Source organism: Hemiscyllium ocellatum, chromosome 5 (genome assembly GCF_020745735.1).
Source record: "Hemiscyllium ocellatum isolate sHemOce1 chromosome 5, sHemOce1.pat.X.cur, whole genome shotgun sequence".
NCBI lineage: Eukaryota > Metazoa > Chordata > Chondrichthyes > Orectolobiformes > Hemiscylliidae > Hemiscyllium > Hemiscyllium ocellatum.
In genome coordinates, this window is record NC_083405.1 from 39,978,062 (window position 1) to 39,989,919 (window position 11,858).

Genomic DNA, 11,858 nt, shown 5'->3' on the forward strand with positions numbered 1-11,858 from the left:
GTTGGAGAGAAATGGGCCAAGCACAGGCAGGTGAAGCTAGTTTATTTTGGGATTATGGTCAGCATGGACTGACTGGACCAAAGGGTCTGTTTCTGTGGTGTATGACAAAATGACTCTATAATAATTTGTACCTGTTGTATATCACGATTCAGTCAGACGTGGTCACTTCTTGGTGTTGGGTATGGCTCAATTGGTAGCATACTTTCATAATTTAAAAAAGTATTTAATTGCATATAAAGTGCTTAGAAATGCTGAAGTTGTGAAAGGTGCTATATAATTACAAATTCATTCCACAAAAGATTCACCATATTGTTATGATATTGCTCCATTCACAATGTTATGTTGTCCTTGTGTTTTTTTCCCCCAGAGTGCTTGTAAAAGCAGCAATTCTGAAAAAAGTCTGGCTTGGATAAGTTTTAGGGCCAATTTGATTATAGCTAACAGATACTGCCTCAGGTGAAAGACTTTCAAGTTTAAAAAAAAAGCACAGATACAATGAAAGGGGAATGGCTACTTCTCCCAGCGCAGCTTTTCCCTGGTTTTTGTTTTAGCGGTCTGGCTGTTTTGAGGCTGCTAGTCAAAGAAACAGTTCCATGCTGATCGTCCCTCTCTCTGACATCTTTCCTGTGAGACCGTGTGATTGATTTTTACCTTTCTACTAAGGGGTGTTTATGGGGATTATTGCAAGTATTTGGAACAGCATCATTAAGAGGGGATAATCTGTTGGGTTTTCAGATAGGTTAAGCTAATTGGTATTCTGCTCTCTTTTGTTCGTGTTTCATTTCTTCATCTTGTAAATAAATTCTGTTTTGTTTCAAACCAAGTGGTTTGACCAGCTGCATCTCTCTTGGAATATCAGTTTTACACCTGCTTAAAACAACTCGCAAAATTAGGATCTGGGCTACTTTCTTGAAATGTTTTGAGGGGGTCTGGCCTGGTCCATAACATTGCTCACCAACATCCAGCTGAACACATGTCCAACAAGAGTTCCTGAATGATACCATCAAAAGCAGGAAATCTGCAGTATTCTCCTCCTCCTCCTTTTTTCTCACTCACTCACTCACTCTTGCCCCAGATATACACAGGTCAAATAGAGCACATTTATGTAGAAACTTGCACAAGAGCACCCTAAATACTTTTACAACCAATGAAGGACTTTTAAAATTGTTGAAATGCAGGAAGGATGCTCATCAATTTGTTTATAACAATGAGACAACACTAAGATTATCTGTTTTAATATGGTACTGACAGAGGGATAGATACTGACCAGGACACCAGGAAGACTCACCTGTTCTTCAAATGCTGGAGACAGGAGACAGCTTTGATAACGACACACTAGTGCCAGCCTGGATTAACGTACTTCAACATTACATCATCCTTTGACTCAGTGGTTCTCCCAGTGAACCAAGCTTAAACATCTTGCAATGCCATTAATTTAATTGCACATTCCCCCACAAAAAAATCGTTATTCAAGCAAATTCAGCAAAATGCACAATGTGCTCTTCGTTCCTAATCATGACAGTTCATCCACATTTTCAGTACCATGTTACAGTGCTCTCCGAACCCTGCCAAATCTATTCTGAAAACAGTAGACCTTAATGCATCTTCAAATAACAATTAGCATTGAAAAACGTCAACTTGCCAGTATAAACATCATTCTTACATTAATGTTTCAGGAAAGCGTGTATCACTGGACACCCTTTCTCCTTTTCCAAACATCTTGGACAGGTTGGACCGAAGGGTCTGACTCCGTGCTGTACATCTCTCAGACTCTTAACAGAGACCCACACGAAATCCTTACCTGCTTTCGCATGTTGTTCATGACCCCCATGAAAGTTGCCAGGAGCTTGGCCTCCTCCCGGGCTGCGAATTTCTTCTCACTTTTCTTCTTGATGGAGCTTTTCTCTGCGCCCACGGACGCCATGGCGACATGGAAAGGGGAGACGATGATTCAGGTCAGGTCAGGTCAGGTCGGTGCCAGGCGGCGCTGACACCCTCGGGGGGGGGGATTCGGACACACCGAGAGGATATTTTCGAAACGTCAACCCTGAGGAGGTCAAACCGTCAGCGCGGGGCCTCGGCACAGCTGCGGGGGTGTTTTGACCGCGGGGTGCACTCGCCCATGCCCCCCAGAGGGAAAATAAGGGGCGAAAGGAAACATCTAATTCTTGCCGTCCGAAGGAACAAGCCGCACCGAGCTGCTCTGGTCTCTCCCCTCTCTCTTTGGAGGGAGGTAGCTGGTAGGATTTGGACTTGCGCTTGCCACAAGCAGCGAGCTGTCTGTCCGCCTCCCCCCCCCACCCCGGACACCAACAACAGGACAGCGACAAGGCAGACCCGCGGCCACTGAAACCTGTATCGAGCCACAAATAAAAAAAAACCCCTCGTCAAGCTGCTCACTCGCGCCCTCTCTGGAGGTCCCGGCTCCGAGGGCATTGCAGCTCGGCGCGTCCGCTGGTAATGAAGTGTGTCTCTTCAGCGATCTTGCACGGGCCCTTCCTTCTTCATTCATTCAGCTATTTCTGCAAGCTCCTCCCGCAACATCTTCCAGAAATCAGTGCACTGATGTTGAAAAAAAAGTCGCCGCTTCTTTTTTATTTGCACACTATCTGAGTGTGTTCTGAGGAAGGGTCACCCGACCTGAAACGTTCACTCAGATTTCTCTCTGCAGGTGCTGCCAGACCTGCTGAGCTTTTCCAGCAACTTTATTTTTGTGTTTCTGATTTACGGAGCCCGCATTTCTTTCGGTTTTTATTTTAGCACACGCCGTCCAAGTCGATTAACAGAAAGTGACCACAAAAAATTTACACACAGCTTAACACAGTAAAAGCAGCTGAGATGATTTTGAGCCACAAATGGCGAGAAGAGTCAAATTGACCCCAAGCTACAGTCTTAAAAGACATTCAGCTTTCAGGTGTTGCTGAACAGGTTACAATGCCGCCCCCCCCCCAACACAACCACCAAAAAACTTCTACAAGAGGGGTTTCATTCTTGGAAAAGTTTAGCGTGCCTTGGATGGACGGATGAACACTACTGTTTTTAAATATGAAACAAATAGATATCAGTCGCAAGGATGCGAATGATGTGATACATTTGGATTATCATGGTATCTAGAGATGACAACTAAGTGCCAGGAAATTGAAGGGTTAATTTCCACAAAGGTTCTCCTACACGTCCATTCTAATTTTGGCAGTAAACCTGTCAAAACCCAGAGATGGTCTCCAAAATGAGATCACTTAAAAGTCTGTGTGAGACATTCTATGACACAGAGATAGCACAGAAAGAGATAATACATCTGTGACTGTCTGCAGTGTCGATAGAAGATGACAGAATTTACAGGTGATATTTAATGCAGGTAAAGGGAATGTCACTCACCAGCTAAAGCGCGGCAAGATTCTCATTCGAATACAAGAGCAAAGAGGTTAACATTAGTTAAGCCACAGCTGGAGTATTGTGTGCAGTTCTGGCTGCCACGCTAGAGGAAGGATGTGATTGCACTAGAGAGGGTGCACAAGAAGTTCACCAGGATGTTGCATGGGTTGGAGTGATTTAACAATGAAGAGAAACTGTATAAGTTGGGATTGCTTTTCTTCTGAGCAAGCTGAAAGGGGATCTGATTGAGCTCATTGAGGTGTACCAAGTTCTTGGTGGTGTAGATAGGGAGAAACTTTTCCCCTTGTAGAGGGATCAATAGCCAGGGACATAGTTTTAAGGTAAAGAGAAGGAGGATTAGAGGCATTTAAGGAAATATTTTTCACCCAAATGCTCGTGTTCACTCCTTAAAAAGGTAATAGAGATAGAAACCCTCAGGACATATAAGAACTAATTCAATGAATACTTGAAACACCATAGAACAAAACTACAGGCTAAATGCTTGAAAATGGGACTAGAATAGATGGATGTTTGAGGACTAGCATTAATGTGATGGGCTGAAGGATCTCTTTCCAGGCTGTTAAAACTCCAACTGTGACTATGACATCATCCTCCACAGGAAGGCCTGCCAAATTAAATGTCTATTAGGATGTCTCCTTTGTCACATGGCATTGTGCCCACATCTAAGAGTTGAAAATTCAAGACAAACTGGTTGAGGAGATAGCAAATTCAAGAATTTGTTTTCTTAAGCTTTTCAGAACACAGTTTATTGCATATTAATCCTAACTATTCTTATACATGTTCATCTATAATATACCAGGCTCTGATCTTGCTGTCACATTATTAGAGCTGCTCCCAACATGTATTTAGACCATAAGACCATAATACATAGGAGTGGAAGTAAGGCCATTCGGCCCATCGAGTCCATTCCGCCATTCAATCATGGCTGATGGGCATTTCAACTCCACTTACCCGCATTCTCCCCGTAGCCCTTAATTCCTCGTGACATCAAGAATCTATCAATCTCTGCCTTGAAGACATTTAGCGTCCCGGCCTCCACTGCACTCTGCGGCAATGAATTCCACAGGCCCACCACTCTCTGGCTGAAGACATGGCTCCGCATTTCTGTTCTGAATTGACCCCCTCTAATTCTAAGGCTGTGTCCACGGGTCCTAGTCTCCTTGCCTAACGGAAACAATTTCCTAGAGTCCACCCTTTCCAAGCCATGTATTATCTTGTAAGTTTCTATTAAGTCTCCCCTCAATCTTCTAAACTCCAATGAATACAATCCCAGGATCCTCAGCCATTCCTCATATGCTAGACCAACCATTCCAGGGTTCATTCGAGTGAATCTCTGCTGGACACGCTCCAGTGCCAGTATGTCCTTCCTGAGGTGTGGGGACCAAAATTGGACACAGTACTCCAAATGGGGCTTAACCAGAGCTTTATAAAGTCTCAGTAGCACAACGGTGTTTTTATATTCCAACCCTCTTGAGATAAATGAAACATTGCATTCACTTTCTTAATCATGGACTCAACCTGCATGTTTACCTTTGGAGAATCCTCAACTAGCACTCCCAGATCCCTTTGTACTTTGGCTTTACGAATTTTCTCACCGTTTAGAAAGTAGTCTATGCTTTTATTCTTTTTTCCAAAGTGCAAGACCTCGCATTTGCTCACGTTGAATTCCATCAGCCATTTCCTGGACCACTCTCTATATCCTTCTGCAGCCTCCCCACTTCCTCAGTACTACCTGCCTGTTCACCAAACTTCGTATCATCAGCAAACTTCGCTAGAATGCCCCCAGTCCCTTCATCCAGATCATTAATATATAACGTGAACAGCTGCCGCCCCAACACTGAACCCTGCGGGACACCGCTTGTCACTGGCTGCCATTCCGAAAAAGAACCTTTTATCCCAACTCTCTGCCTTCTGTCAGACAGCCAATCCTCAAAGCATACCAGTAGCTCACCTCGAACACCATGGGCCCTCACCTTGCTCAGCAGCCTCCCGTGTGGCACCTTATCAAAGGCCTTTTGGAAATCTAGATAGACCACATCCACTGGATTTCCCTGGTCTAACCTACTTGTCACCTCTTCAAAGAATTCCAACAGGTTTGTCAGACACACCCTCCCCTTACTAAATCCATGTTGACTTGTTCTAATCAGACTCTGCTCTTCCAAGAATTTAGAAACCTCATCCTTAATGATGGATTCTATAATTTTACCAACAATTGAGGTTAGGCTAATTGGCCTATAATTTTCCATCTTTTGCCTTGAACCTTTCTTGAGCAAGGGGGTTACAACAGCGATCTTCCAATCATCCGGGACTTTCCCTGACTCCAGTGACTTTTGAAAAATCTCAACCAATGCCTCCGCTATTTCCTCAGCCACCTCTCTCAGAACTCTCGGGTGTATCCCATCAGGGCCAGGAGATTTATCAATTTTAAGACCTTTTAGCTTTTCTAGCACTTTCTCTTTTGTAATGGCAACCATACACAACTCAGCCACCTGACTCCCTTTAATTGTTGGGATATTACTCATGTCTTCCACTGTGAAGACTGATGCAAAGTACTTGTTAAGTTCTCCTGCTATTTCCTTATCTCCCATCACTAGGCTTCCAGCATCAGTTTGAAGTGGCCCAATGTCTACTTTTGCCTGTTGTTTGTTTCTTATTTCTCCCTATATATGTCACACATGCATACTTCAAACTAACTCTATCTACACTGTGCTATTTTTGCCTAGTGAGGAGCATCTCCATGACATCACCACACATTGCTCCTTTATGCAACATGAGCAATGTCAAACCTTTCTCAGATTAAGATCTCAGAAATCCTACCCTTAGAAATCCCATCCATTGTCAATCACATCAGGGATATAGAGGGTAAAGGTAGTAAAATGGTTCCTGTGGTCAACAAAAGGGGAACAATTAAAAAAAGGGGGTTTTCCATTTAGGACCAAGATGAGGCAAAATTATTTTACTCAGTGTTGTGAAATTTTGGAATTCTCTACTCAAAGGACTATAAAAGCTCAATCTTTGAGCATATTTAATGTAGAGGTTAGTGTTTCAAAGTAGCCAAATTTGTCGTCTCCTAATCAGTGATGCGCATGAATGGGATTGCCATTGTCCCTACCTACTATCTAGCAAAACCACAGCCAACAGTTTCAGGCTTGGCAGAATCAGCGGGAAAGAAAATCCTATTGTGCTTGACTCTACTCTGGTACCGTGATAATCAATAGTATAAAGGGTTATAGGGATAGCGGGCGATGTTGAAGTATTCAATCAGCTATGAGTGTAATAAATAGCAGAGCAGGCTCAATGGGCTGAATAACATACTCCTGTTTCTATGTTCCTAAAGAATGAAGGTGGATGGGATCAGATGTGGGTGTTAGCAGGGATTTGTTAACAAAAGAACAACTTGATGATTACTCAAATTTATTCAGATAAAATATTCATTCAATTATTTTATAATAAAATAAATTATAAATCTAAACTCTACTCCGAATGCTGCTTCATGATTAAATCTTGCCTGCTGAAATGCTGTCCTTGCAATTTCTCAAACAGTGCAGGACAAGTACCCTTCAACATTAAAATGACTGATTTTTGAAAAAGTGGTAATAGGTAGATCAAAGAGTGTTTCATATATATTCTTTGATCTTGACGCCATGACCATTAAAGTAATGCAGTTCATATATTGGCACAAAAGATCTATTATTTGTGTAATTACTGTAATAGCTTCTATGGATGCACATTGTTATAAAACTAGAAATTCTTAAGACTATATCAGATGGTTATTATGAAGATCATATATTAAAATATGGTGATTAACTTCTAAGATGTTCAAAAATCTTACAAGTTCCATTTGTATGCTATATAAATATTTTGCAGAAGGAATAAAGTAAAGGTCTAGATAAGGTCCTCCAGCTTGTTGAAGCTTGAAAAGGTTGTATGCTACCTTTTGCGGCTGAAATACCTACTACATTTCAAGCACCTCTAACACTTGCAAAATCTATTACCATACTTTCATTGGAACCCTACAGTGTAGAAAAAAGCCATTCAGCCCAACAAGTCCACACCAAAAGTATCCCACCAAGATTCACTCCTTCATTTTATCTCTGCATTTCCCGTGGTTAATCCGCCTAGCCTGTAAATCCCTGGACACTATGGTCATTTCATTATTGCCAATCCACCTAACCTGAACATCTTCTGATTGTGAGAGGAAATCAGAGCACCCAGAGAAAATCAGAGAAACCCAGAGAATGTGCAAACTCCATACAGACAATCATCCGAAGCTGGAATTGAACCTGGTTTGCCAGCAGTGCTAGTCACTGAGCCACTGTGCCGCCCTTTTTTTAAAAAGGATTTTCAATTCAATTTTTGGCTGCACGTTCTTATACTCCAGGGTCTCAGTGCAACAATATGGTACCACCCTAACTGCTGTCCTCCATTGAGATCCTGTCAAACAGGTACTCTGTCATCCTATTCTCAGGAGCTCCCAGATGCTTCAGGTTAGTCCCCAAGTTGCTTGATGATCTTGACCTACTCATCCAAATAGCGAGTCTCCAGGAAATCACACAGATGAGGTCAGTCTGGGCACTGGCAAGTTGGTAATGATCCAGCAAACTCTGGTTCACATTTTTCTCCAGATCCAGGGCAACCTGCATTTCTTGCAGACTGTTACCTCACTCATCCCTCTGAGGCTTCTTCATATCCTCCAGACCGACTCTGGAATTTCAGCAGCTTGTCTGCATGTTCATGCTTCTCCTGGGGCTGATCTTTGAAAAAACGGGAGAATTTGTGGAGGACAACAACATCCTGGTCAAAGTTTGACATCAAGGATTGATAAAGGTAGGAGGCAGTGAGCTCCATATTAAACCAATTGTTGACTGCAGCTTCACAATTCTGGTTGTAGTTTTGACAAACTTGGGAGTCCATTTTTGTCAGTGAAGACTTCTCCTAAGCACTCAAAAACAAAACCTACCACAGCTCAATACTTTGTAAGATTATTTTGGATTGATATTCTCTCAGATTGATATTCCTCCTATGCTACCTTAAATCTGTCAGAAATTTATAGAATTCTACTTCAACAAACATGATTTAGTTCTAAGAATTACTTTGCATTTATCCAATTCAAGCCTTTAAACATTCAACGCACCTCAGTAAGATTTACCACCTGTTTGCACTTCTGAATCTGCAGTAAATACATTTCCAAAGTTTTTTCTCAAAGTTCATTTTTTTGTATTTATGGAACCATTCCTTACGTTCTCCCCCACAGTAATTCTAAAATTAATAATACGTTTCCTACTTGACAACAGGGTCTACATGTCAAAAGCACTTGATTGGTTGTAAATGTAATTCTATTTTTTCTTGATATTGAACATCACTTTTGTCGCATGGCAACAAGAACTAAATGCCATGTAGTCTTACTCATGCATTGGACAGCCTGACTGAGAATAGCTTCAGTGGACTTGTAATACTTTTGGTTACATAATTATAATTCCTTACTTACTGCATGTTTAGACAGCGCTAACACTGCCGACTTTACTAAGTCCTTTTTGATGTCATCTTTTACAGATGTTTGATTTTTGCAAATGTGTCGCACAGAACTTTGCCAAACAACAAACAGTTTCTGTAAATCTAAATTAACTATAATAAGAGCAATTCCACTGTCTGCCCCATCCAGAATATAGTCAGCGTAGATCCCTGAAGGACTCCACTCCTCATGTGCTGACAGTGCCAACCAGAAATAGACCCATTTATGCATACTATCCATGTTAACATGTTACCCCTATTCCAAACCTCCTACTTTGTGCAATAATCTTTTTTAAGTGGCATCTTATAAAGTGCTTTTCTCAAAATCCATGCAGAGCAACCTTTTTCTGGGTTTCCCTCCAAGGTTCTGCCTATAGTCTTTCCTTCTGGGGTGGACTGTCCTCTGGGTTCAGGTAGAGTTTCAGTGATTTCCATCCGTGGGAAGTGCTCCAATTTTGGAAGGGAGTGTATCCGAGTGCTGATGCCAACTTTAAGACTTGCAGGCCAGGTAGCGCCGCAGGGATTCTGTCCAGAGGATCTGCCAGCAGTCTGCCCTTCTGTGGCAGAATGTCCTCCGGGTTCTGATGAAGTTTGAATGATTTTCCACCTTGGGAAGTGCTCCAACAAGGGCAAAAAGCAAATCTGAGCATTCATACCAACTTTGAGACTTTCAGGCCTGGTGGTGCTGCCGGATTCAGTCTGGAGGTTCTGCCAATGGTCTTCCCTTTTGGGGCAGACTATCCTATGGGTTCTGGCCGAGTTTAAGTGGTTTCCATCCATGGGAAGTGCTCCAATTTTGGAAGGGAGCGAATCCGAATGCTGATGCTGACTTTGAGATTTGCAGGCCGGGTAGCGCTGTCAAACTTTGTCTGGAGGATCTGTCAACAGTTTGCCCTTCCGGGGCAGAGTGTCCTCCAAGTCCTGACCGAGTTTGAGCGATTTCTATCCGTGGAAAGTGCTCCATCTTTGTAAGGGAGCAAATCTGGGACCTTACACCAACTGGGTAGACTTCCGGGGTGGCGAGCAACGCTGGATGTGGTCCACTCGGTATGAAAATGGTTTGCACAGCTAGTGCGCAGTGTGGCTCGTATTCTGACCGACCTTTGCCCATGTTCCATGATGGGAAGTGACCTATTTCATAAAGGGAACCAGGGAAGATGTAAAAGAGACCTAAGGGGCAACTTTTTCACACAGAGGGTGGTACGTGTATGGAATGAGCTGCCAGAGGAAGTGGTAAGGCTAGTACAATTGCAATATTTAAAAGGCATCTGGATGGGTATATGAATAGAAAAGGTTTGGAGGGATATGAGCCGGGTGCTGGCAGTTGAGACTAGATTTGGTTGGGATATCTCGTTGGCATGGACGGGTTGGACTGAGAGGTCTGTTTCTGTGCTGTACATCTCTATGACTCTATGAATCAAATATAACAAGCATCTCTGTAAACAGTCACTGTTCAAAACAGTTCAATAGGGTCTCCAGCAAAGCAAACAGTTATATCAGTAGTTATTTGGTGGACAGAAAGCCTTGTTTAAACATATCTCCAATGTCCATGTGAACTTTTGATTACCTCTTTTACGGAAATTACTGCAGCAATTTTCTCAAATTTGAAATAAATCCATTTTCCACAATTCTTCAAAACCAAGTCCTCAACAATATTAAATGCAAAGCATCTTCATAATACACTTCCAACAACGTCTGGCAACAACGTCTTCTGATAAGTTTGGGAAAGGTGCAATTGACAACATTTCAGCTGGAAAGGTTGAAGGCATCTTGTTCCCTTCAAACATCAGAAACCAAACCTATTAGCAAACAAATCTGATATCATCAAAACAAAATAAAAGTGGAAAGATTAAAATCCTGATTTTTCTAATGATGGAAAACATTTCAGTAAATTAGCAGTCAGACTTAAATGCTTAAAGTTTTCAGGTTTTTTCTTCCACATCCATCTCTGACAAAATCAGCCATTGTACCATCAGGAAGAAGACTAACCTTTGTCATTCATTGACCACTGCACATTGAATAGCAATCAAACGTTTCCCATACCCCTGCAAATGTGCCCATTAAATAAGTACTACGCCTTTGAAGAAAGCCTTTACCTCTTCTAATGCTTTATTTTTAATGGTTCTCTATGATTTTGAAATTCCCTTTTTGAGACATAGCCAATGTATTCAATGGATTTTTTTGTGATATGCAAGGTTTAACTTATGGCATGTAAAGATCCAGGAATTGGTTTAGTTAGCTCTGCCTTTATTCCTGATGAAGGGCTTTTGCCCGAAACGTCAATTTCGCTGCTCATTGGATGCTGCCTGAACTGCTGTGCTCTTCCAGCACCACTGATCCAGAATCTGGTTTCCAGCATCTGCAGTCATTGTTTTTACCTTAGTTTGGTGTCAGACTGCTCTGCAAACCAATAATCCAACTGGTTTACAGAGCAGTATGACACCAACAGCGTGGGTTCAATTCCCATCACTGGTTTGAGGTTACCATGAAGGACTCTCCTTCTCAACCTTTCCCCTAGCCTGAGGTCTGGTGGCCCTCAGGTTAAATCACGACCAGTTCTTTCTCTCTAATGAGAGAGCAGCTCCTCTGGTCTGATAAGACGATGGCAACACAACAACAATCCAAAGGTTGGCCTCTGTGCTGGTTCTTCCTCAGTCAAATTCTAGTCTGCAGTCCAACCTGTGTGTACACATCCATCACTTAACCTAGACTTTTGATACAGTTGAAGCCAGAGAGAATTCTATTTGGAAAATTTAATCCATCAATTGAGTTAATTATTATTGTGGCTTCCCTGGTTTCAGTTTAGACCACTCTTTGGCTCACAAGAAGTGGAAGTACATAGGCATAAATTGCAATTCGATTTACTTTATTCTCAAGTCATCAGCCATCAAGCAGAGAAAGGTAGATGTTTTCTATTCCCAGAGATACCTGGACAATCTGAAAGCTTTGGCAAC

The 11,858-nt window shown here is 42.2% G+C and overlaps 1 protein-coding gene across 1 annotated transcript in view; it reads right to left on the minus strand.

Annotated features, from left to right (window-relative positions):
* The window catches only part of klhl7 (kelch-like family member 7), a 32,582-nt gene extending 30,290 nt beyond the window's left edge, over positions 1 to 2,292 (minus strand). Inside the window, exon 1 of the mRNA XM_060824698.1 lies at positions 1,802 to 2,292. Within this exon, the coding sequence (XP_060680681.1) occupies positions 1,802 to 1,924 (123 nt within the window). The 5' untranslated portion in view covers positions 1,925 to 2,292. The remainder of the gene's footprint in view (positions 1 to 1,801) is intronic.
* Between the last annotated feature and the right edge of the window lie 9,566 nt (positions 2,293 to 11,858).